Genomic DNA, 25,393 nt, shown 5'->3' on the forward strand with positions numbered 1-25,393 from the left:
CCAGAAAGTGACGTAGAAAGCCATGTGTTGTTCCTTCTTACCTCCTCCTGTCCCCTCCCCCTGGCTCTGGAGCGCAGACAGAACCAGTTGCTACTGTGGAGGGGCTCGGCCCCCGGCGGGCAGAGGCCGCCCGGTGCCGCCGAGCGCGCCCGCGGCTCTGCCGGAAGAACCTGTCAGGAAGGGAGCGAGTTCTGTGATAGGATTCTAAGGTGTCTTACAGCAGTCTGAGAACAGGTGCAAAGTAGAAACTTTAGAAGCTTTATTTAGATGCAAAGCTTTGTAAAAGCCTAAAAGTAGGTAAACCATGTCTGAGCTGAACTTCCCCTCCTTTCGAACTTACTGTCCTGAGCACAGCAGCGGCTAGAAACCGGGGAAGCCCTCTCTCTCCGCGCAAAGCAGTGTTTCCTTCTCGGCCCCGTTCCAGCTCATCCAGGCGGGGTCTCCTCTCGCCCGAATGGGCCCAGACCCGAGGCCCAAGCAGCCAGGCCAGGGGCGGGTCCGTCGGGGGTGGGGGTGGAGGCAAGAACCTCGATGGCCGCTGTCCCTTTCACCCTGGGTCAGGGACAGGCTGGCCGACCTTCAGGAAGGCTACTCACTGCGCTCGGTGGCCGCGCCCTCGGCACCAGACCTTAGCTGTGCAGAACAGCTTGCTGGCAGATGGCATTGTGTTGCTTTATCTGTTCCCACACAGTTTGCTTTGTATGTCTGCCAAGAATCTTCTAGTTATTAGCAAACTCAGACAAAAAGTGCCGCCAGTATTATCAGCAGTCAACGAGCCCCTTCCTCTCCACAAAAACGACTCGAGAACGCAGGCCTGTGCTGCGGGCCTCCCCTCCCCTGCCAAGACACTGGGAGACCAACTCGTTCCACAGGTGGGGACAGGTGTTGAGAGGGGGCTCTGCTGCTAGCGGTCAGGGGACGAGATGACCGAATTGCTCCCGAGTCGGCTGGCTCGTTCCGGTCTGAAAGAGCAAGCTCAAGGGCTCCACCTCAGCACCCCGCTCCCCGCCCTCCCCCGGCCCCAGAAAAGGGCTGGACGCCCCTGCTAAGCAGCTTGGGGAGGGCTTGAGGAAACAGCCCCCGCCCCGCCCCTCAGCATCCGAGGGGAGCCCCCTGTTGGGGTGCTGTTACAGGTCGAGGGCCACGCCCACGGGGGGCGGTCACCACCCAGGGGTGGGTGCAGCTAGAAGGGCTCCGCTCCCTGCCGCTGGAGACTAACCGCCTCCCCTGCCTTCCAGCTTCGGTCCCTCCTCCTCCCCGCACTCCCACCTCTCAGTAGAAAGACAATCAGAATACAGACCAGTAAGGCAGCACGAAGAAACTAAGGAAGGGAAGAAAGCAGGGGTGCACCACGAGGAGCTGGCTTTCCCGTCCGGTGGCTAGTTTTCGTTTTCAGAGGGTTTGGAAACAACAGCACCACCTCTCTTCAGTTTGGGCTTGAAAATGGACAAATGCGTGATCCTTGTCCGCTATTTCACGTTGAGTTTAAAAGACAGAGTTGAGAAGTACGCCAGATCTGCTCTAGAACTCATTATGTAACTCGGGTCAGTATTTTCGTGGAGACCCCCGTCTTTCACGACCTTGTGTCTTCCTGCCGCCCCTGCGAGACCGGGCTGCCGTCCGTCCTCAAGGGGACTGCACTCCGCTTGTGAGGGTCCTCTTCCAAAGTGGGGTCCTGGGGTTCTTCATTTAATCCCATCATTAGAAAGGAACTTGGCGCTTACGACCTGATCCTTTGAAAACGTTGTTTCCTCTAATTAGAGCCAAAGGGACATAAAATCATGACCTCCGTCCATTATCTCAGATAAGTGACCAAGACAGGACTTAACAGGATTTTTTTTTTCTACAGAATATAGGCTAAACACTTCATTGGCATTCACATTCTAATAGATTACATCCTTAAGGAAATTCCAAGAATACTTAGAGGAGCCCGCGCTCTCGGCGGCGGAGGATCCTAGTCCAAGAAGGTCTGTACGTGGAATGGGTTTTCCTCCAGTAGCTCGATAAGGCTGCCGAATCTCAAAAATCAGGCGCCCCCTTTCCCCTCTGAGCGGTCTTCAAAGTAGAAAATTCCAGGGATCCACCACAAGATGGAGATGGTCGGCACAAGCCAATTCTGTAACTCTCGGCCACTTAGCAGCGGAAATATCCCGCACCCCACGGAAGCCAGTACCTGACTTCTCCCGTCTCACAGTAGCCAGTCCCAACCTGTTGATCCAGCACTTAACTTAGACTCCTTCATTCTGCCTTGACCTGAGGAAGGCCACGCTGATTGGTTGTGTTACTTTGTATGTGGCCTGTGCTCACTTGCTAGAACAGTAAAACCAGTACATGGGAGGGAGGAGGGATGCCTCGGTCACTCTGGGGGCAGTTTAGATGCTGTGAAATTAAACCTGTTCTAAGTGTACTTGTTTGAATTAATTGTATTGTAATATTATTTGTTGAATGTAGTAATTAGGTATTTATGAATATATTGCTGTAATTTCTGACAACATCCAAAAAAATAAAATCTTCCTAAATCATGTTAAGAGGCAAATCTTTTGTATGTCCTAATAGGGCCAAAAAAAAAAAAAAAAAAACAAAAAAAAAAAACAACCCAGCAGCCCAGCCATCTAGCTTTAGAGGTAAAATGTGAAGACAGGTTTTAAAAGAAAGGTATTAAGGGGTGAGGTCTGAGCTCTGCAGGACTCCTGGCTCTCCCCAGTACCGTGCGGTTTCATTCCAGAAGAGTCCCCAGATGAAAAGGCAAGTCCTGTCATCCGAAAGCAACCCTCTACACTGTCCCCTTAAATGACAGAGAGCAGTCTGCTCCGTGTCTGGCCCTTCAGTGCTCAGATAACAACCATTGGCTGTTTGTCGGAGGACAGCTGGGGAGCGATCTGGAACGGAGAAACAGTGCTTGAGTCACATCAGGTGAGTCTGGGCTTTGAACACTAAAGGGCAAACACCAGAAGCCGTTCTTTCTGCTCAGCTGACCACGCGTGTAAAAGTGATCACTCCGAAAAGCCCGAGGGAGAGCAGGCTCCTGACCGTGCTACTATCAAAAGCCAGCTGGGTGCAGAACCTTCTATCCCTTGTATGCCTCCAAAGCATCATCTCTCCCCTCAAGGTAAGGTAATTTCTAGAGCGATTCTAAACCGCAACTGAAAGGTATTTCTCCTCGGAAAAGAAATGATCCTTCCTTGAGACACTGCCTCCAGCAAAGTCTCTCCTCTCCATCAAGGGCAGCAGCACAGGCCCTCCCAGAACAATGCCTGGAGCCTCGTCACGTGCCCCAGAGCACACAATCCATTTTTCCCACGCTTTCCTTTCTTTAAGTTCTTAGTTCATGAATCTCCTTGTGAAAAGTCTGCAGGGTCACCACAAGTCAAGTCCCTGCAGAACCTTTACTCCTTCCTTTGTCCCATCTCCAGCTTACTTACTTGGCCTTTCCCAGGCCCCGGCCTGTTCTTCATTCTGTTCTCCTAAGGCCTTTTCTTCCCATACGGGCCATGTCTTGCAAATCTATGTCTGGGTTCATCTTTTCTTTGTATAATCAATCCAAGGAATCCTAAATCATGCCAAGGCCACATGTCCTGCCACCTCCAGAATGGCTTCTGAGTCCAAAGATGACCCCTGGTGTGGTCTTCTACGTTTTTTTAACTTGGAGAGCTTACGTGCATGCACGCACACACACATCCAAGCGGCAGAGAGAATCCCGAGCAGGCCCCATGCTGTTAGCGTGGAGGGCCACGCGGCGCTCAGACCCACAAACCAGGAGATCATGTCCTGAGTCAGACGCTTAAGGTACTGAACCACCCAGGCGCCCCCCTGGCTTTCCTCCTGATAAGCAGCCCTGCACCTTAACCAGAAGTACCCAAGAGAACAGTCTGAAGATTACCCCTGATCTCCATTTGATCAGTCAGGCCATTTCAGCCATGGGACTTGCTCCCTTGGTAGTAATGCAGAAGAAAACCCCAGTTCAAGAATTGGGCGGATTCCATCTTTATTGGGCTCAGATGGTCAACTGTGTCCTTCTCTGTGAGCAAACTCAAGGAGAGGCTAAGTTTAGCCCAAGAGATCAGCGTTGGTCAAGAAAGGAAAGTCCTAGGCCACATCGCCACTCCTACTGTATCCTACTCTAAAACACAAAACATCACCGAATGCTCACCCACACGACAACCACCCGGGAGGCCGGAGGCTCTGCTAGGAAAGATCACATGTTTCGCCAAAGCTGCTTTCTTCCCCCCATAAGAGAACAGCTGGCTCCCAGAGACAGATGTGGAATTCAAGTGTCTCGATGACTGAGCACGAACCTGTTGCTTTCCACCAATGTCACGAACCCATTCCTGGTTTCGGTACACAGTTTCTCAGGCGTTTAAAAACGGTTCTAGAACACTCCAGAAATAAGAGTGCCCCTACCACGTCTCGGGCACGCACACATACCACCTGGCACGCCTCCGGCCGGCCTTTCTTTACAAATCCGGGTCTTTCTCTAGAAGTCTTGCGACTGGACGCTCTCCGAAGGTTGCAGGTTGGTACGGAGTTTGTACATGTGATTGAGCGCTTGTGTGAGGAAAGCCCCGCTGGTGTTGATTTCCATCAAGGTCAGGTTATCCAGCTAAAACGCAAGAGAAAACCGACTGGGTTGGTTGGGGAGTGTTTGATTTGAGAAAATGTAAAATCTACTGAGAGGGGGCGTCCCCCCGCCCCGCCCCCACCGCGCCCACCTTGGCATGGGCCTCCTGCTGCCGCACGAAGCTGTCCGCAGACACCCGCAGTTTGGCAATGCGAGTATCCCACACATCCTTGATCAGGGTCCGGATCTCATCCGCTTTCGGGATGTTGTCTGAAGCGCTGAGGGAAGGAAATGTGAAAAAAATCACATTGGTAGACTACAGACGGCAACGTCTGGGGAGAAGCGGCCTTTGCTTTTTAAGCAGGCTCCACACCCAAACGGGGAGCTCAAACTCACCACCCGCACCACCCACTGAACCAGCCAGGTGCCCTTCCGGGTAGAAGTGGCTGCTTAAAGACTGCTGCTCGGGCTCAGGGAAACACGAGCCGTTATAAATACAAAATGCGTTTCCCTTTGTTTTCAGCTTGAAGAGGTAAACGTTTCTGCCAGGTAAGCTGGGTGCCAAGCAAATTCAGCCACGATCCATCCGCACAAAGTTACTCGTGCTCATGTCAGCTGCCCCGCGGCAGGCCGCAGCGCGAGACCTTCGGAGAGTAAGCTAGAAGTCGGACATCCTCTGTCTCAGGGTAACAGAGTGTTCTGTGCCGCAGAGGTTCCACCTTGAATGAGGTTGCTTCACGGGCTGGCTCAAAGGTCATGACTTCTATGCTCACGCCTCCTCGCTTATCCAAGGGCTTACAACCCACCAGGGGAAGACAACAGCCCTGTGCCGGCCACTGGGCTCGCACCACAAAGCAGTTCTGGCCTCCCCAAAGCTCTGAAGGCTAGGGACGGTCCCAGTCCACAGAGAAAACAAGTACGCTTACAGAAACCGAAGAAGAAGCTGCACATTAGCATAAACCCGGCAAACCTATATACAGTGAATTCTGGGTAAAAGTTTGGAGTCGGCAAGGGTCAGTGTGACGGCCGTCCCGTTGGGAGCTAGATTGTCAACGAACCTTTGAAGGAGAAGACAAAAGAGAAGACGAAAGCAGAGGCCAACACCATCCGCCACCAGGCATGCTGGGAAAGCTGAAAGTAGCTTGTGATCAGCAGTGGAGAATCAGAGGTACAGAATCTACACAGTGGATTGGACTGAAGACCCAAACATTTGGATCTGACGCTCCGAATAGCAGGTTAAGGAACAAAGGACCCCAGCCACTTTGTTAACTGAACTGCAGAACAAAGGTAAAATCAGGGCCCCTGGCCGAATGAGTCACAAAGAATTCTCAAACAAGAGTTTCGATAGGAACCGCATACGTAAGACACTGAACTTCAGAAACTAAACATGTTGGGGCGCTGGGGCAGCTCAGTCGGTCGAGCATCCGACTCTTGATTTTGGCTCAGGTCACGATCTCGTGCTGCGTGCGATCGAGCACGGCGCCTGCTTGGAATCCTCTCTCCCCCTCTCTCTGGCCCTCCCCTGCTCGTGCTGGCTCAAAAAATAAAGAAACAAAAAAACAAAACAAAAACTAAAGATGAGCAGGCCCCTCGCCTCAGCGTCCGTATTTTCCCTTCCGAGTCACCTTCTCTGCTGCCCCACGAGGCTCTCAGATCCGTCGGGCACCCTCCCGGGGCCTCTGCGGCCCCAGAATGACAGCCGAGGCTCCCCTACCCTTCACACCTGCCCCATCAGCTCTGCTTCCCCAAACGTAACAGGTCCCTGCCTCCTACCTACAGCGTCCCCTCCTCTCGTCAACTGTCCCTCGTTTTTCAAGCCAAGGATCCCTTCTCTGGCACCAGCAGGCGGCTGCATCCCGGCATAATGGGAACGGCACTCCTCAGGCTGCCGGTCAACAGGCTCACACCGCTCGCCCACTGACTGGGTGTGTGAGCAGGGGACAGGCAGAGAGGAGAGCGAGACAAAGAATGCCACACCCCAACGTGGGGCTCGAACTCACCAACTGTGAGATTATGACCTGAGCCAAAATCAAGACGTGGACGCTTAACTGACTGAGCCACCCAGGCGCCCCACGCTTTTGTTATTTATTTAATTTTTTGTTTTCAGAGAGCAAGCACACAAGGGGGGGGGGGGGGGGAAGGGACGGTGGAGGAGGGGGAGAGAGAGAGAAACTTAGGCCCCATGCTCAGCACCGGGCCCAACAGGGCCCAACTGAGCCACCCAGGTTCCCCCCATTTTGCAGATCACATTCTAGTAAAACTCATCCACGCTTGCCTGCCCCCCTCTACTGACGTCATTCGTTCATTCAACAAACGTGTGCACCAGGCACCGTACTGGTGCAAATTAGTCCCTACCCATTCCCACTAGCACTGGGGTGGGGGTGGCAGGGCACAGCCACACGAGTGACTACGAGACCACGGCTGACAAACGCCACGGGGCTACAGAGCTGCCGAGAGGACAGGCACACAGAACCTGTGAGAGAGCCCCCCGTCAGGCTAAACCGAAGGAGGGAGCAGAGAATAGAGGGACCTACTGGACACAGGGAACACAGTACGGAAGCCCCGAGGACCCTGGTACGTGTACAGAAGTGAGAGGCCGACGTGGGAATCAGAGGGAAGAAGGTGTAAGAGCCGTGAGAGAAGGCAGGAGGAGCCCAGGCTAGGCGGCGCTTTGCAAGCCGTAATCGGGACATCGGCCCAAACCCTGGACAGGCTCCAAGGAACAGGGGAGTCACAAGCCGCTCCGTCTTTAAAAGACTACTCTGGGGCGCCTGGGGGGCTCAGTCGGCGAAGCGTCCGACTCTTGATGTCGGCTCAGGTCACGATCTCCTAGCTGTGAGATCAAGCCCCGTGTCAGGTTCCTTGCCCGGCACGGAGCCTCCGTAAGATTCTGTCCCCGCCTCTGCCCCTCTTCCCAGCTCATTCACTCGCTCGCTCGGGGGGGAAAAAAAAAAAAAAAGTTTTCCTCTTGAACAACCAAAAAGCAGCAGCCAACGGGGAGCCAGAACTGGACACAGGGAAACAAGAAGTGACCGCACCACAGGTTTTGCCACTAGCGGGCTTTCATTACAGGTAGGGTTCCGAGCGAGCGCGAGCCCTCTGGCCTTTCCTGCGGAGGCCGTGCGAGAACTCCTGCGCACAAAGACCGAGGGGTAAAGCTTCACTCATAGAGCCCAGCTATGGCTAAGAATAAAGGCCGGAGAGGACAATGGAGGCTCACACGTGGGTCCAAGGCCAAGTGACAGAGAGCCGAGGGATTGCCTAGGAGAGGGAGGGGTGGGAAGAGAAAAGGGAAAAGGAGGGAGCCCAGGCAAGGGTGCGTGCACACACACGCCTCCCGGATTACCGACCCGAGGAACCGGGTGGCCAGGGACGCCGCTGACCCCAGAGGTGAACGTGCGACAGGATAGGAGGGACAGGCCAGGCGAGGAGAATCACGAGTCGTATCCCACAGGTGGCCTCTAAGAAGGGAAACGTACTTACTGATTTAACAGGAGTTTGGTAAGTTCCATGTAGTAAGGGCTAGGCATAGGGGTAAAAGTTTCTTCCTTTCGCTCGTGATCCCTAATCTTCTCCAACTTTTCTGAAATTTAGAAGAGTATACGTTTTACCATCACCACACCCAGCGTATTTTTTAAGCCTCTTCCAAATGAACCAAATGTCTCTACTACCTATTCGATTAACTACCAAAAACGTGAAGAAGAAGAAAACACTTTTTGGAATCACACACCAGTCACCAGATGGTTCAGGGTCTATTTCCCCCAATATTTCTCTTATGGAAGGCGGTAGATTTCCTTCACCGTTGCTGCTTTGGCCCCGCAGGGTCTATTACTGAAGAAAGGACGTCAGAGTTCTTAGGGAAAGAGCACAGCGTCCTGCCTTTGATGCACAAAGGGACCGGCTGCTGGAGAAACTTACTTAGGCGTCTTCCAGAAGAGCAAGACGGCTCTACACCGCGGCCACTGCGGCCGGGGCGGGGGGCGGGGTGAGGACACCGGAGGGCTGAATGTTCGCAGCTGGAGTCACTCAGTGGAGCCCAGTCCCCATCTCCCTGTCTCGCTGGTCTGAGAAAGTCCTGAACCTGAACTGGCCGCTGTTGCTAAAGGACACACACACACACACACACACACACACACACACACACACACAACTATGCTGGGGGGGTCTCGCTCTCAGTGGTGGCCCCCATTCTCCCCTGGTGCCATACTGCAGCCCAAAGTTCGAGCCTCACACTGGGTGTAAACATTCTCCCGACAGCACCTACCAAACCATCTTTCCAAGTTAAACTTCCTTTCTTCGACCACTCAGGGGGGTGTCTATTCTACCCCTCCACCAACACAGCTCACCAAGACCCCCACGGCCTCTGCTCAGCCAAACCCAATGGTTCCATCTGTCCTCACATCTGACAAAGATCAAACCTCCCCAGGGCAGGTTTATCATTTGATTTCTGGAACACCATGCTCTGAGGACTCTTGTCTCGCGGATTCTTCCAGGCCTTCCTGACCTCTCTCTCTCAACACTGGGATATAGAGCTCAGTCCCCTGACCCCTCCGCCACCCAAACCACATCCCATGTGGCTTCATCCTGCCTCATTTAAATACCATCTCAACACTCCTGATGACCTCCTCATTCATATCCCCCCATCTCCCCTTCCCAAGCTCCCTGACCAAAGACTCCTGCTCACATGATTTCTACCTGGATGTCCAATAGGCACCTCCAGTGTAACACGGTCAGACCCCGACTCCTGGTCCGCACCCCAGCCCTCGCGCTCCTGCAGTCAGTCTCCCCCAGCTCAGGGAACAGCACCTCTGTAGCCTTCTGTAGTTCAGGCCAGCAACGCTGGCAACCGTTTTTTTTTGTTGTTGTTTTTAAGTTTACTGATTTATTTTGAGAGAGAGAGGGAATCCAAGAGGCTCCATACTGGCAGCACAGAGACCGAGGCAGGGCTTGAACTCATGAACCGTGAGATCAAGACCTGAGCCGAAATCAACAATCTGACGCTTACTTAACCAACTGAGCCACCCAGGCACCCCCGCCCTGGCATCCATTCTTAACTCTCCTCTCAGATCCCACAGCCCGTCCTTCAGCAAATCCTGTGGATTCTTCCTTCAAAATACACCTAGGGCCACCTGGGTGGCTCAGTCAGTTGAGCGTCCAGCTCTTGATTTGATTTGGGCTCAGATCATGGCACAGTTTGTGGCTCTGAGCCCTGAACAGGGCTCTGCGCTGACAGCGGGGAGCCTGTTTGGGATTCTCTCGCCCCCTCCCTCTCTGCCCCTCCCCTGCTCACACGCTCTCTCTCAAAATAAACAAACTCAAATACGCCTCGACTCCAACCCCGTCTGCCCACCTCCAGTATCTAAATCAGTATGAAACACCTCTGTTCAAACTCTGCAACGAATCGAAAAGACTGACATCACCCAACGGCGGCCAGGATGCGGAACAGTGGGAGCTCGCCTACACTTCTGGCGGGATAAGTGACAGCCCGACCCCTCTGGAGGGCTGGCTGACAGTTTTTTACAAAGTTAAGCACAGTCTGCCCTGTGACCTGGCAATCTGCCACTCTCGGTGTTTACCCAAGAGAATTAGAAACGTATATCCACAAAAAGACTTGGACAGGAATGTTCATGAGAGCCTCATTAGCAATGGCCCAAAATGGGAAAGGATCCAAACATCCGCCAACAGAACAATGGGTGACCGAACCGGAGTACTCTACCGTGAATGCAACACTGCTCGGCAACACAAGAATGACGTAATGGCATGTGCAACAGCCTTAAATAAGAGAACTCAACACCTACCAGGTGATTCCGTTTAAAGGACACCCAAGAGCAGGTAGGACTCCGCTACAGCCGCGGAATCTGAAGGCGGCCCGCTCCCGGGCAGAGCCTACTGACCAGTGCTGTTTCACTACCACTCACCCCAGTGTGGCCTCGGCCAGTGAAAAAGCTCGGGTTAACGCCCTCCACACCTTCTCTGGCCCTGACGGGCCTGCGACAAGACAGCCTCTGCCCCCGTCACCTTGGGTCTGGATGGACCCAAACTGCCAGAACAGGAGGTAGCACTAACAGAGCCAGACCTGGCAGCGTTCCCTGCTTTGGGAAGAGCCCCTCAGCTGAAGGAACTGGGGGCTTCCCTTTGTTGCAGACCCACCAGGGCCGCCAGCCCCCACCTTTAGGACCGGAAGGAGAAGATGCCCACAGTCTTTCCGGAAGTGTACTTGAGAGTGGCTGGCTCCAAGGGTCCTTGCTTCTAGGAGGGAGGTGCCCCCGGGGGATTCCCAATTGGCAGGGGATGATCAAAGTCACTCAGAGGCCGTTCAAATCCCGTATGGACCCCCATTCCAAATAAAATGAACGTTCTTTGCTAGAATGAGCCGCTTTTGTCTCAGGTAGGAAAAAGACCGCAAAGGCTCAGGATGAAGCCTGTCTGCATTGTTGTATCTCATTTTCTTTTTTACCGAGGCATAATTAAGGCACCATACAACTCATCCATTTAAAATGTACCATTCGACAGTTTTTAGTATATTCGGAGTTGGGTGTGATCTTTGGGTCTTTTTTTCACTAGCATCACGTGTTCAAGGTTCATTCAGCTGTAGCATAACACGTACTTCATTCCTTTATGTGGGCAAATAATATTCCCTTGTTTGGGATGATGCATCGTTTGCGTGCACGCTGTACCAGGTAAGATGAGTCTGGGCCACATGCAAGCCTATAGAAGTATCTTCTAAGTAAACCGTATCCCTGATGTGGGGCTGCAACTCGTGACCCCAAGATCACGCGTTGCATACGGAACCAGCCAGGGGCCCCGACAGAGTTATTTTTTTAAAAGTCCCAAGAAATGCCCCTTCAACCTCATACGATAGTTTTAAATGTAAAGCAAGTTGAGGGGCACCTGGGTGGCTCAGTCGGTTGAGCGGCCGACCTCGGCTCGGGTCACGTTCACACGGTTCGTGAGTTCAAGCCCCGCGTCGGGTCTGTGCCGACGGCTCAGAGTGCGGAGCCTGCTTCAGATTTTGTGTTTCCGTCTCTCTCTGCCCCTCCCCTGCTCATGCCCTGTCTCTCACTCTCTCTCAAAAATAAATTTAAAAAAATGTGACAGCGTGACATCGGTAACAGCCATGAGCGAGCTCTGCCAGGTGAGTCTCCAAGCGCTCATTACCTTCAGCTGATCAGCGGCTGGTGGCCTGCGTGGAAGGGGCCCCCTGCTTCCACCCGAAGGGCGGGGGTCACCCCAGCTCTGCTGCACCCACATGCTTACCCACATCCATCCACTCAGGAGGAATCAGCCGACACTTCTGTCTTTGTTTCAGGTTAATCGCCAACCACAGAGGCACCTCCACCGGTAAGCCGGGGTTAAAAGGCCCCAGGTCCCCCTACCAAAAGAAAATCGAGCCCCCAGTAAGACAAAACAGGGCAACGAGCGTCACCGGACCCCACTGCTGTCCAGCGAGAGAAAGGGCGCCGCACAAGCCGAAACCCAAAGAAATCTAAAAGCCCAGCTGCGAACACAGACCCAGGGAGGCCGCTCCAAGCGAGGGAGCACAACTGGGCTCACCTGCGCACACCTGGCCAGCCCACCGGGGCCGGTTTCCGGGAGGACGACGGGGAACAGCTGAGGGGCCGGGCCCAGCCCGCAGACTTGGTCTCTCCGGGCCCAGACTCACAACGTCGCCCCATCTGTTCGTCCCCTCGTCTCCTCGGCGTCCCTCGCCCTCCGTTCCCCACTCTCGTATTCCGACCCCCCCCCCCCGCCTTACTCCCCCCGGCCACTCAGGGTTCCCCCGCGACCACTCGGCGTCCCCCCACCCTGTACTCCCCCCTCCCAGCGACCACTCGGCGTCCCCCCACCCTGTACTCCCCCCTCCCAGCGACCACTCGGCGTCCCCCCCCCCGTACTCCCCCCGCCCCCGCCACTCGGCGTCCCCTATCCCGTACTCTCCCGGCCACTCGGGGTCCGCACCCGTACTCCACCCCCCACCCCCGTACTCCTCCCCACCACTCCGCGAACTGGAGGCCAGGCGTCCGCAGAAGCTCCGACACTAGGGCCTTTCTCAGGAGCTGGGGTCTCAGGCAAATGCCCGGCCCAGCCCTTACCCCGATGAGGTAGATCTTGTCCAGGCTGAAGTTTGGGATAATGGTAACCAGCTCCTTCTCAGCCAAAAACTCCACTTCAGCCGCGTCCATGCTGGCGCCTCCCGCAGCCCTACAAGGTCCAGGGAAGCGCGGAAGCCTCAGCTTTCCCGCCACCGCGCGGGGCCCGGCCCCCGGCCGGAACGAGCATCGGCAACCAATACCAAAGCGGCGCTCTCCCCTGAGCGGCGGGAGGCGGGGACCGCGGCCGCTTCGAGCCTACGGATTGGCGAGGGTCAACTAGGCTGAGAGCAGACCACGCCCCCCGGCTGCGGGCCGCGTCCCCAAGCCGCGGGCCCCGGCCCCGCCCCTCAAGCGTCGCCGTCCCGCCCCTCTCACGCCCCAACCCCGCCCCTCCCGCGGCCCGGCACCGCCCCTCTTATGGCGTGACCATGCTCCTCTCGCGGCCCGACCCCGCCCCTCCCTGATTGACCCCGCCCCCGGCCCCGCCCCTCTGACGGCCCGGCCCACCCCATCCCGCGGGGCGGCCCCGTACCTTTCGAGACCAGGCCCCGCCCCCTCACGTCCCGCGTCGACGTCCTCTCCCTCCTTCCGCGTCCCGGCCCCGCCCCTCTCCCGGCTCCTCCCCGCCCCGCCCGCGCCGCGGCCACACCCCCTCCCGCGACCCGAAGCGTCCAGACCCCGCCCCCTTCTCACTCCTCTCTCGGGCTGTGCCCCTGGTTCTGCCCGTCCTGCTGCTCAGCTGTCACCATGCTTCCGTGTCCATTCACCTGTCCCGGACGCCTACTCGCCAACACTCTGATTCAAACTGTGGGTGGAGTTCGGGGGACGTCTACATTGGGTCCCGCACAGGGCCAGGAGTAAATGCATTTATTATTAGGCCACGGCGTGACCTGGCTGGACAGACGGCGCCGGGGCCCCAGCGGAGTGAAGGAAAGCCTAGTTCTCTTAACTTCACAGCCTTCTGTCCTGTCTTTACATATTGGTCAGAACCTATAAAAATGCGCATTCCTCCACCCGACCCGCATGTTCCAGCTCAGAAAGTTCGGGAAGAGGCTCAGAGTTCTACGTGGGCAAGGACCCCAGGCGAGTTTCCTGAAGGCTGCTGCGCAGTCCCTCCACGCAGCGAGCTTTTGTAACACCTGATAGTGGTTCTCACACTCTTCTGTGTCAGAATCCCCTAGAAGGTGTCAACGTGGACGCTTGTAGAAACTGAATGTTAACCAGGGCCAGGAAAGCTTGCTGGGAGGTGAAGCTGCTGGTTGCAGGCTAGAAGGGACAGGCAGTGGGCTGAATTTGAACCCTGGATCACTAGGCCCTGGAGACGGGCGGATTCCAGTGCTGTGAATGCGACAGGAAAGCTGCCCCACCCCAGGTAGCCCCATGTTTTCCTCCCTAGCCCCCCTGAAACTTGCGCCATGCACCTGCCTCCTGTAGGGTTGCCAGAGAGATGAAGTAAGGCCATAATTAAGTTCTGCCCACCCACATGGCCTAGAAAGCTATGTCTGCTGTTTATCTGCTTTGGAAAATCTCCTTCATTGTATGCCATTTATTAAGACAAACACTTTCAAAGCCTGGCTGTCTCAGTCTGTGAAGCAGGTGACTGTTTTTTTTTTTTTTCTTTTTGGGGGGGCGGGGGGCTCTGGCCCCCGCCTCTTTTTTTTTTTTTTTTTAAGTAATCTCTACACCCAGCATGGGTCTCGAACTCATGACCTTGAGATCAAGAGTCAGATGTTCTACCAACTGAGCCAGCCAGGCACTGCAGAGGGAGCTATTCTTGATCGTGGGGTCCTGAGTTAGAGCCCCTCATTGAGTGTGGAGATTTTTTGAAGGAAATAAAAGGGGGGGGGAATAAATAAAAGGTCCCTCTGGATGCTGTGCGACGGAAGGCAAGTGACTACTTTGAACCTCAGTCTCTTCATCTGCAGACGAGGTAGGAATGAGAAGAACCCTGGGATGTTTGGGGAGCGGGGGGAGCTGCAAGCCACCTGGTCCCTCCTGAAATAGAAGCTCCCTCAGGCATCTGCAGAGGGTGTATGCCAGCTTGTCTGGGTTTTGACTGATAGGGGAATGTTTTCTTGACTGGCAAATATTTGTGCTCCGCAGTTGGCGAGGCTTCCCTCCCTGATTTTCACAGCCTGGAAAAGAGCAAAGGAAAAGAGCTGGTGGGAAAGCTGAGGTTCAGAGAGACCACGCACGGCGGGACGAGTGGAAAAGCTAGCAGAGCCCGGGGGCCACATCACCTGAGTCTCCTTGTCCTCGTCTGTCGAACAGGGGCAGGGCTGCCCTTACCTCACTGGGCTGTTGAGAGAACAAGATGAGACGGCGAGCATTACACACTGCGAAAATGATGACATCTTCGAGTCTCAAACAGGAGCATACGTCGGGGTCACCTGGCCGGGGGGGGGGGGGGGGGGTTAAATGTGTTTCCATACCCAGAAGCATGACTCACAACAGTTGAGAGGTGGAAACCACTCAAATGTCCTTCAACCGAGGGACAGAGGAACGAAACATAGTCTGTACATACTGTGGAATATTATTCAGCCACAGACAGGAATGAGGAACTGATTTGTCTACAATGGGGATGAACCTTGAATTCATTATGCCACGTGAAAAGAGCCAGTTACAGGGACGCCTGGGTGGCTGAGTCGGTTGAGCGTTGGACTCTTGAGTTTTGGCTCAGGTCAGGATCTCATGATCGTCTTGCTTAATTAAGATTCTCCCTCTCCCTCTTCCTCTGCCTCTCACCCGCTCGCCCTTTCGTGCTCTCTCAAAATAATAACAAGATAATAATAATTAAAATGAAAATAAAATGCCTTCCCTAAGCTCCAGATGTAGACTGATTCAGTGACCATACACCTTACTGTGCAGAAGAATTCCAAACGATGTCTATAGAGACTCTACCCTCAAGAAGGTAGATACAGGAGGGGCACCTGGGTGGCTCAGTCGGTTAAATGTCTGACCCGGCTCAGGTCATGCTCTCGCGGTTTGTGGGTTCGAGCCCCACGTCGGGCTCTGTGCTGACAGCTCGGCTCCTGGAGCCTGCTTCGGATTCTGTGTCTCCCTCTCTCTGCCTCTTCCCCACTCACCCTCTGTCTCTCTCTCTCTCAAACATAAATAAACAGTAAAAAAAAAAAAAAAAAAAACCTATCAAATTCTTCAAAAACAGAGTCTAAAAAACTGTCACAGAGTGGAGAAGCCTAAGGAGACTTCACTCAATGTCACTTGGGGTCCTGGAACAGAAAAAGGACATTAGGGAAAACCTGAGCAAACGTGAGTAGGAGTGGACTTTAGTTAGGAAACAAGTGCTGGTGAGGACGTGGAGAGAGGGGAACGTCTTCCGCTGCTGGTGGGAATGCAAACTGGTGCAGCCGCTCTGGAAAACAGTGTGGAAGGTCCTCAAAAATGAAAAATAGAGCTACCCTACGATCCAGTAATTCTAATGCTGGGTATATATCTAAAGAACGCAAAAACACTAATCAAAAAGATACATGCATTCCCATGTTTATTATAGCATTATCTATAATAGCCAAACTATGGGAGCAGCCCAAGTGTCCACCAACCGATAAGTGGATAAAGAAGATATGGTGTATATATACAATGGAATATTACTCAGCCATAAAAAGGATGCAGTCTTGCCATTTACAACGACATGGATGGAGCTAGAGAGTATAATAAGTGAAATAGGTCAGAGAAAGACAAATAGCATATGATTTCACTCATACGTAGAATTTAAGAAATCAAACAAATGAAGAAAGGAGAAAAAGAGAGGCAAACCAGGAAACAGGCTCTTTTTTTTAATGTTTATTTATTTTTGAGAGAGCTAGAGAGACAGAGTGTGAGCAGGGGAGGGGCAGAGAGAGGGAGACGCAGAATCTGAAGCAGGCTCAGGCTCCGAGCCATCGGCACAGAGCCCAATGCAGGGCTCGAACTCACAAACCATGAGATCGGGACCTGAGCTGAAGTCGGCCGCTTAACCGACTGAGCCACCCAGTCTCCCCGAGAAACAGGCTCTTAAGGACAGAGAACACACTGATGGTGACCGGAGGGGAGGTGGGTGGGAGATGGGGGAAATAGGCGATGGGGATTCAGGAGGGCACCTGTCCTGATCAGCACCGGGTTGTGTGAAAGGTGTTGAATCACTCGACTGGACACCTGAAACTCATAAACGCTGCACATTAACTAACTGGAAATAAACCTTGCACCTAAAAAAATAAAAAATAAAAAATAATAGTGTATCAAAATTGGTTCGTTAATTTTGAGAAACGGATCAGAGTAGGGCAGGGGGAACTAGGCGGGCACTCTATGGGAATCCCCCATAGGATTTTTGCAACCTTTCTGGAAATCTAAAGCTATTCTAGAAAAAAAAAAAGAAAAAAGAAAAGAAAGAAAAGTTTCTTGAAAACCATCTTGGGGCACCTGGCTGGCTCAGTTGGTGGAGATGTGACTCTGGGTTTGGGGGGGGGGTCATGAATTCAAGCCCCCAGGCTGGGTAGAGGGACTACTTAAAAAAAAAGAAATCTCTCCTTTAGGGGCTCCCCCAGGCATCTAAACGCCCCTGGAATTGAACCTGTTGCCTCCTTCAGGATAGTCAGGGCTACAATACCTTCGGTTACGTTAGAATTCAGCCCGGCAGAATGGCACTCAGAAAATGAGTCAGCATCTTGGACTTGGGACCTTAAGGCAGCAGACAAGTGTCCTGGAGTTGCCCCCTCCAGTAAGGCAGCCACTTAGCCCCATGTGGAAACTGGACATTTGCAGTATGAGCCACAGACTCGGGCCCGGGGTCCTCTGAAGGGTCAGGCGGCCTTGCGTCTGACGTTGGGCCCGCGACCCGCCGACGCACCCCCGCAGGTGATTCTTGGGCCGAGCGTGTTTGGGAAGCACCTGCGGCCCATCTGTGCAAAGCGTGTTCATTCAATCCTTGATTAATTTACCTTGAAGTCTGAATCCCGGCCACGTGAGGGCGATTTTCTTCTAGGGAGGGGAGCGGCCCAGCACGGTGACGAGTTGCCCTGCAGAGTGGAGGAGGTCGGGGAGGCACCACCTGCTTGTACAGGGGAATCACCTGCCCTATGCCCAGGCCGCACCTGGACTGAAGGAGTCACCACCTCTGGGGCATGGCCCCGCCGAGGCTAAAGGCCCCTGAGCTGATAAACGGACTCCAGGCTCGTTCCTGTGGCCTCTGGGGGAAGCTGTGACTCACAGCTGGTGTCACCAGGAGGGGGCTGGAATTATAGTCGCGGCTGCAAAAGGGAAATGCAGACTGGAAAACACCTTCATTCCCTGGTCTCGGCTGAAACAAGTCTTTAGATAGCTCAGAGCAGGGGCCTGATGATAGGGCAGGATGGCTTCCCTAATGGGGACGGGCCACCCAGCTGAGCCCCAGGAGCCTGAGAGCCATGGCTCCCACGTGGGGGGGGCTGTCTCCCCTCCAGGGGCTCCAGGGTGAGGGTGATAACAGGACCTTCTGGCCAGCCGTGACTCTGACCGACAGGTTCAGCTGACCGGCTCCAGCCGTGGCCCACTCTGAACGTCACCACCTCCCGGAGCCACCGCGGGGCTTGGGGGAGGATGACACGAGTGATGCTCAGAGGTGACGGCTCCTACTCTAGGCGGGAGTGGCCTCCTCAGGACAGCCCTCGAGGCACCAGTCTCCCTGCTGAGTGTGCAGCAGAGGCCGGCTCTCCAGGGCCCGCTGGGTGAGCTGAGGACGGGATCCTGAGCTCAACGAAGGGCCTTCGGAGGGATGTAGGTTGGGGCGTGACAAGAACAGACTCACGTCTTAGGACAGAGCTGCTGTGGACGCAGCGGGCATGGGAGGCTGAAGCAGAAGTCCAGGTGAGCCGTGGCAATGGCCTGGCCTAGGGCAGCGGGGGGGTGGGGTGGGGGTGAGGGGCGGCAAGAGTAGGGACCGGCTAAAAACAGAGCTCAGAGAGTACCTGCCGATCCAGAAAAGCCCTGCAGCACAGGTGGCCAAGGCGGTTCCATCCACCTGTGGCTCCAGGCAGCCGCCCTTCCCCGGAGGCGCCGCGACCTTCCCCCTCCAGGCAGGCCTCCAGGGTTTGGCGGGGGGGGGGGGGGGAGCCGTCCTGCCAGCCGCTGAAGCACATCACGGCTGAGCCGGGCGCTCTCAAATGGCTCCGACATGGTGCGAATACACTCTTGTCTTTCTGCCATCTGCTGCTGTCATTAAAAAATTACATTTCCATCTGTTTTCACGCTTTTCTCCCCTCCCAGCCTCCCCTCCCGGAGGCATGCAGCATGCAGCGTGAGTCCCTAGTCAGGGGCCGGGACGTTCCCTCCCCTCCCGGAAGCTGGGAACTTCTCCGGGACACGCCCGGGTTAGGGGTGACAGGCTCTCTCGGTGGCCAGAGCCCTTCATGCCCCTCTGTTTCCTCTCCATTCGCCACTTAACCGCCACCCTGCTCCACACCCCAGCGACACACACTTGGGGGGGAGCCATTTACAAAGCGTTTTTATTGTTGGTTTTAATCGGTATGCACCACTCTGGCATCACAAATAAATGAAAAATAAACTACAGACATTAGTACCCATTTCCCCCAGGATGTGTTTAGCGAAGAAGAGAATCAGGAAGTGAGAATCGGGGAGCCATGCTTTGGGATCAACTAAGTCATCATTCTAGACCAGCTCCAGAGAGACACCCACTCCCCACCTAAATATAAGCACCCCCCCCACCACCACCTCCCGCCTTTAATTGAAAGAGGACTTCGGCTGCCTCCATTCTGACCTCAAACTGTTTTTTGTTTTGTTTTCTGAAGGTTTTATTCTGGGGGGCGCCTGTGTGGCTCAGTAGGCTGAGCCTCTGACTTTTTTTTTTTTTTTTTTTAACTTTTGAGAGAGGGGGAGAGAGAGAGAATCACAAGCAGGTTCCATGCTGTCAGCACACAGCCCGATGCAGGGCTTGAACTCACAAACTGTGAGATCATGACCTGAGCCAAAATTGAGAGTCGGGTGCTTAACCGACTGAGCCACTCAGGCACCCCCCGACTGTTTTTTTTAATGATTACTTATTTATTTTGAGAGAGAGAGAGAGAGCGCATAAGCAGGGGAGGGGCAGAAAGAGAGGGAGAGAGAATCCCAAGCAGGCTTCTCTCAGTCATTACAGAGCCCGACACGGGGCTTAATCTCACGAACGATGAGATCATGACCTGAGTCAAAATCAAGAGTTGGTCACTTAACTGACTGAGCCACCCAGGTGCCCCTGAGTGTCTCTTTTTTTTTTTTTTAACTTTTATTTATTATTGAGAGATAGAGAGAGACAGAGCATGAGCAGGGGAGGGGCAGAGAGAGGGGGAGACACAGAATGCAAAGCAGGCTCCAGGCTCTGAGCTGTCAGCACAGAGCCCAATGCAGGGCTCGAACTCACAAACTGTGAGATCTACCAACTGTGAGATCACGACCTGAGCCCAAGTCGGACACTCAACCGACTGAGCCACCCAGGTGCCCCAAAAAGATTTTTTTTCTTAACTTATCTCTACGCCGAACGTGGGGCTCGAACTCACGACCCTGAGATCGAGAGCCGCACGCCCCACCAGCTGAGCCAGCCAGGCACCCCTGACCTCAAGCTTGCTCCTTTGGGTTCTTTCCAGCTCCTCTCTCCGCTCAGGCAGAAGACCCTGAGGGCAGAGCATCCTGTGATGGGAACAGAAGCTGTCCCCTCAAGTGATAAGCCCATCAGCCCTGACAGCCCGCAAGACCTCTCGTGACTGACCCCAGACAGTGGTGCGTTTGACTTGACTGCCTACCTGCACGCACCCACCCACCTTTGCCCCACACTTTCCTGAGATAAACTGGAAGTATTTTCGGCACTTTGGAGAGTCTTTGAGCCGCTGGTCCGCTGTCTTCCCAGTGTCGGCCTCAGAGGAATAAATCCCTTTCCTGTCTCTGCCTCTGGATTTTGTCAGCGACCGGCGGCCAGACTTGGCCTGTCGGGGACCGCTGGAGTCCGGTGCTCGGGCACCCCTAGGCCCCGGCTACACAACGGAGGGTCAGGTCCACACAGAACTGAACAACTGCACAAGGTTGTGACCACACAGGTGGGCCTGGTGGCTCTTCTCAAACACAGCTCTGCAAACATCAGCATTATTGGGCACCTCCTGGAGGACTTTTTGGATCCTGGGCCACACGTTATTATTCTAGGTTCTGCGTGTTCGTACGTTTAAACTCCCCCCGCCCCCAAACTTAGCTACTATCCCTGCTTGAAGGTCAAGGACACTGAGGCTCCTAGAGGTGAAGTCACTTGCTGAAGGTCGCCCAGGGACAGACTGGGACTCAGGCTGGGAAGCAGGAATACACGATCACAGTCGCCGAATCCATCCCAGACTTCCCAAAACATAATCCGCATTGGAAGGAGATCCCTACTCAAGGATCCCTACTCAAGACAGCACACTCAAGTTCGAGAAACACTAGTGTAGACCAGAACGTTCCTCAGGGATGCCTCACCGACACCACCAAGGGGACAAGGGCACGGAAGGCGGGGGGTGATAGTGCGCAACTCCCATCCGCAGGGAATGAGGGGTGCTCCCCGATGTGTGAACTCCCCGGCCCTGGCAGCTGACCTTGAGAGCCCCCAGCTCACCTGCCTCTGTTCCAGAGAAAGCCTTGGAAAGAACCGGGCAGGTGGGGACACCGGGGTGGCTGAGTTGGGGCCCCACATTGGGCTCCAACAGCACAGAGCCTGCTTGGGATTCTCTCTGCCTCCTTCTCTGCCCCTTCCCCGCTCGTGTGTGTGTGTGTGTGTGTGTGTGTGTGTGTGTGTGTGTGTGTGCGCGCGCGCGCACATGTGCTCTCTTGCTCTCAAAATAAATAAACTTAAAAAAAAAGAAGGGGCGTCTGGGTGGCTCAGTCGGTTGAGCATCTGACTGGCTCAGCCCATGATCTCGCGGTTTGTGAGATCGAGCCCCGGGGCCGGGCTCGGTGCCCTCAGTGCAGAGCCTGCTTCGGGTCCTGTCGCCCTCTCTCTGCCCCTCCCCTGCTTGCACTCTCTTAAAATAAATATTAAAAAACAAAAAGAATGGGTCAGATGCTTGCCGTGCACCCCATATTCATACCTTCAATGTCCCACAATCCTCAGGTGCCCGTGGCACTGTCTCCATTCCCCGGATGAGGAAACTGAGGCCCAGAGCTGTTGGTGACCTGCCTGATCATACTACTAACATTGACTGTTCGTTCTGTGCCAGGCACCGTGCAGGGGTTTTACACAGATTATTTTACCTAATCCTCAAGATACTCCCCATATTATCCTCTCTTTCTGGGTTAAAAAAAAAAAAAAAAGGTTCAGAGAGGTCAAGTGACTTTCTAAGATCACACAGCAAAAGGGTCCTTGCTGGTACCCACTCCCCCCATTCTTTCTCACGGCTCCTATGAGGGCTGCAGTGGGGTGCCCGGCCCCCATTTTCATGCCCTCCCTGGGCAAGAGCTTGCCCTGAACAGGCCCCCTCCACCTCGCCCCTCCCTTGTGGGAAGAGAAAGCCTCCTTGAAGACAGAGGCAGGCGCTGGGCAGTGAGTAGTGTCATGGGGCTGACTGCAGCTTTGGGTGCAGATGTCACCAGGAAGGGTCCCCGTCCCCTTACTCAGTGGGCAGCCACCCGAGGATGCGGGCTTTAGCACCGATCAAGCCTCCAGCTACAAGAGGCCAAAAGCCCAGGACTGGTGTGGACACCTTGGGCCCCGTGAGAGCAAGGGAACTCACCCTGCCCCTGCGAGCAAGCCACATCCAGCATCCTGGGACCGCACAGGCTCTGAGCAGCCCCTCCTGCCGGGGCTCCTGCTCACAGCCCCGCTTCCTGTTGCCATGGGCACTAAAAGCCTGGGATGAAGCCATGATTAGCCGCAGCAGGTTGCTGAGCGGGCTGGAGGCCTCTGAGCTGTGCCCAGGGAGACGTGGGGGCTCCCTGCCGGCCTGTAGACTGAGCCGGTCTTCGGGGCTCGTGCGCAGCCCCAGCCCTGAGGCCCAGCATCCCCCTGGTGCCCAGAGTCATGGACTGGGGGGGCCCCCGAGTCAGGAGCAGGAGCTGAGAATACCCTTGCGTGGCCTGGCTTGTGCTGCGTGCTCCCGACGCCCTCCACGAGAACATACTGGAGCGGTGGCTGGCCACAGCAGGAGACACACAGAGCTGATTTGCACCCAGCTGCGGCCTGACAAAGCTCAGCTCCTCACGGCCACCCAGAGACCAGGGAGTGAGACAAGGAGGCTTGCTGTTCCAAGCCGTTGAGTTTGGGCAGCATGTGTGTGTCCATCTGCTTGTGTTGCTGGAACAGAAGACCAGAGATTGATGACTTACCGACAACGGAAACGGATCTCTCACGGCTCTGGAGGTCGGGAAGTCCAAGATCAAGGCGCCAGCACATTCGGTGTCTGGTGAGGGCCTGCTTCCTGGCTCAGAGCTGGCCGTGTCCTCCCACGGTGGGATCTCTCTGAGGGTCTCTCTCGTAAGAGTGTCAGTCCATTCCTGGGGGCTCCACTCTCGTGACCTCGTCACCTCCCAGAGGGCCCCCCCCCCCCGTTATACCATCACAGTGGGGATTAGGTCTCAACATATGAATTTGGGGGGTGGGTACACATTTGTCCTATAGCAGGGGTCGTTCGTTACACAGCAGTATCACAGCAAAAAGAACGCTGACTCATACGCTATCTCTAAGCGTTCCCTCCAAGAGTATCTTATGAGTTCAAAGTGCTCCGAGGTGTGCCTGGGACACGGCTAGCTGTATGAGTGCTAAATAGTAAGCACCTTGGGGCGCCTGGGTGGCTCAGTCGGTTAAACAGCCAACTCTTGATTTTGGCTCAAGTCACAGTCTCATATTTGACAGGATTGAGCCCCACGTCAGGCTCTGCGGTGTCGCAGAGCCTGCTCGGGATTCTCTGTCTTCCTCTCTCTGGCCCTCCCCCACTTTCTCTCGCCTTCTCTCAAAATAAATAAATAAAAAACATTAAAAAATAAAAAATAAAAAAACCTTGAGCGCCTGTTGTGAGCTCTGGGAACAGGCTGGTGTATGAGACTGTGTCGCTACCTTCTGGAATTCTCTTTATTTTTAAAAAATGTTTATTTATTTCTTTTTGAGAGAGAGAGAGAGAGAGAGAGAGAGAGAGACAGAGAGAACTCGAGCACAAGCAGGGGAGCGGCACAGAGAGACAGAGAGCGAGAATCCCAAGCAGACTCTGCACTGTCCGTGCAGGGCCTGATGCGAGGCTCCATCCCATGAACCGTGAGATCATGACCTGAGCCAAAATCAAGAGTTGGATGCTTCACCCACTGAGCCACCCAGGCGCCCCATGGAATTTTATTTTCTAAGGGTCATGTGTCAGGGCGCTGGAGGGTTGGCTGTGGGTACGATCAGCCCCAGCTGGTGGACGGGGGTGCCCGATCACCTGAGAACTTGCACGTCAGTGATTATGACACAGGGAAAGGGCGTCTCTCTCATAGGAGACGGGTGGGACAGACAGGGTGCTGTGGAGCTGGGGCCAGAAAAGGCTCCCAGCCGGCAAGGCCCGTCGTAGAGGAGCACCAGACTGCACGGGGCTGGGACCCAGGGACAGGCAGTGCACGAACGCGGTGACAGATTATGCTTTCCCAAAACGGCCCCCATCCCCCATCCCTATGCTCTTTCTGCAATGTGCCTTTGACCTTGTTCCTTCCATTGGAGTGGGGGGCCGGGTGGGCTCCACGGAAGAGGCTCCGATGGCCCGAGCTGCATCTCAGTGCACCGAGGGCCACGGGGGCGGGAAGCAGGGCCAGGGAAGGCCATTCCAAGGACCCAAGGCAAAGCGGACGTGCGGGCCCTCGTTCAGCATCCAGGTCAACGCCTGGGTGGCTCAGTCGGTTGACCGTCCGTCCGACGCCGGCTCAGGTCATGATCTCAACGTTCGTGAGTCTGAGCCCCACGTCGGGCTCTGCTCTGACGGCACTGAGCCTGCTTGGGATCCTCTGTTCCCCCCACCCTCTCTCTCAGCGATAAACAAACACTAAAGAAACCAAAAGAGAATTGCAAGGCCGCAGGGCCTTCAAGCAAGCGCGGGCCCTCCTGAGGGTGGCACCGTTGGACCGTGCAGGCTGCACAGCCGCCGAGCAGGCCTCGACTGTGGGCCCACCGTGCCCGGGGGCGCTCAGCCTTCCAGCGCACCCGGGGTCCTCTGCAAGCCTTGCTTCTGCCAGGGGCCGGACCAGAAGTGCCGGGTGGTTCCGGAGGGCCCGGCCAGGGCCAGATGGAAGGAGGAGGACACAGACCCCCTTCCTCACCCCTCAGGCGGGGACGGCGCTGAACGGGGCCCAACACCGCCTCCCCAGAGACCCCAGGAGTGACTGGCTCCAGGACCCCCTTGCCGGCTCCTTCCCTTCCCTGCCTCCCTCCTCGTGCAGTACAGAAGGAACCTCCCGGAGAGGTCTGGCCTTTGCCCTGGGCTCCTGGGAGGTGACCTCTAGGCTCTTGGAATGTCCTGCCCGATAAGAGTGTCTTTGTTTACCTGGAGCCTTGGGCCGCGAGGAGCAGTCTAGCAGTAGGATTTACGGTAAGCCTGAGTCACTCCCTACCGGCCTGACCTCCAGAGGGGCTGGAGGCTGAGGTCACCGCGTGGGCGGCCAGCCAAGTCTACGTGGCCACCCCCTCCCCCGGTGAAAACCACAGACACCGAGGCTCAGGGTGCTCCGGGGGCTGGCGGGACCCGAGCGTGCGTCATCGTGGTTGCTGGGAGAATCAAAAGCTGTCCACGAGACCTTCCTGCGC

The 25,393-nt window shown here is 55.1% G+C and overlaps 1 protein-coding gene across 3 annotated transcripts; it reads right to left on the reverse strand.

Moving 5' to 3' along the window:
- Positions 1 to 82: 82 nt before the first annotated feature.
- On the reverse strand, positions 83 to 18,431 carry GINS2 (GINS complex subunit 2). Of its 3 annotated transcripts, XM_042920974.1 has the most exons (9): positions 17,586 to 18,431; positions 14,892 to 14,949; positions 14,637 to 14,786; positions 13,345 to 13,456; positions 12,652 to 12,760; positions 11,816 to 11,930; positions 8,042 to 8,141; positions 4,710 to 4,836; positions 2,240 to 4,600 (listed from the first exon to the last, which is right to left on the reverse strand). In XM_042920974.1, the coding sequence occupies exons 4-9, from the start codon at positions 13,398 to 13,400 to the stop codon at positions 4,475 to 4,477; spliced, it is 633 nt and encodes a 210-aa protein (XP_042776908.1). In that variant the 5' UTR covers positions 13,401 to 13,456; positions 14,637 to 14,786; positions 14,892 to 14,949; positions 17,586 to 18,431; the 3' UTR covers positions 2,240 to 4,474. The 3 variants fall into 3 exon arrangements, with proteins under 3 accessions (XP_042776905.1, XP_042776908.1, XP_042776907.1); XM_042920971.1 differs by lacking the exon at positions 17,586 to 18,431 and adding an exon at positions 83 to 170 and having other exon boundaries at positions 4,426 to 4,600; positions 14,637 to 15,322; XM_042920973.1 differs by lacking the exon at positions 17,586 to 18,431 and having other exon boundaries at positions 14,892 to 15,322.
- Between the last annotated feature and the right edge of the window lie 6,962 nt (positions 18,432 to 25,393).

The sequence above is a fragment of the Panthera leo genome, chromosome E2 (assembly GCF_018350215.1).
Source record: "Panthera leo isolate Ple1 chromosome E2, P.leo_Ple1_pat1.1, whole genome shotgun sequence".
In the NCBI taxonomy this organism is placed as follows: Eukaryota; Metazoa; Chordata; class Mammalia; order Carnivora; family Felidae; genus Panthera; species Panthera leo.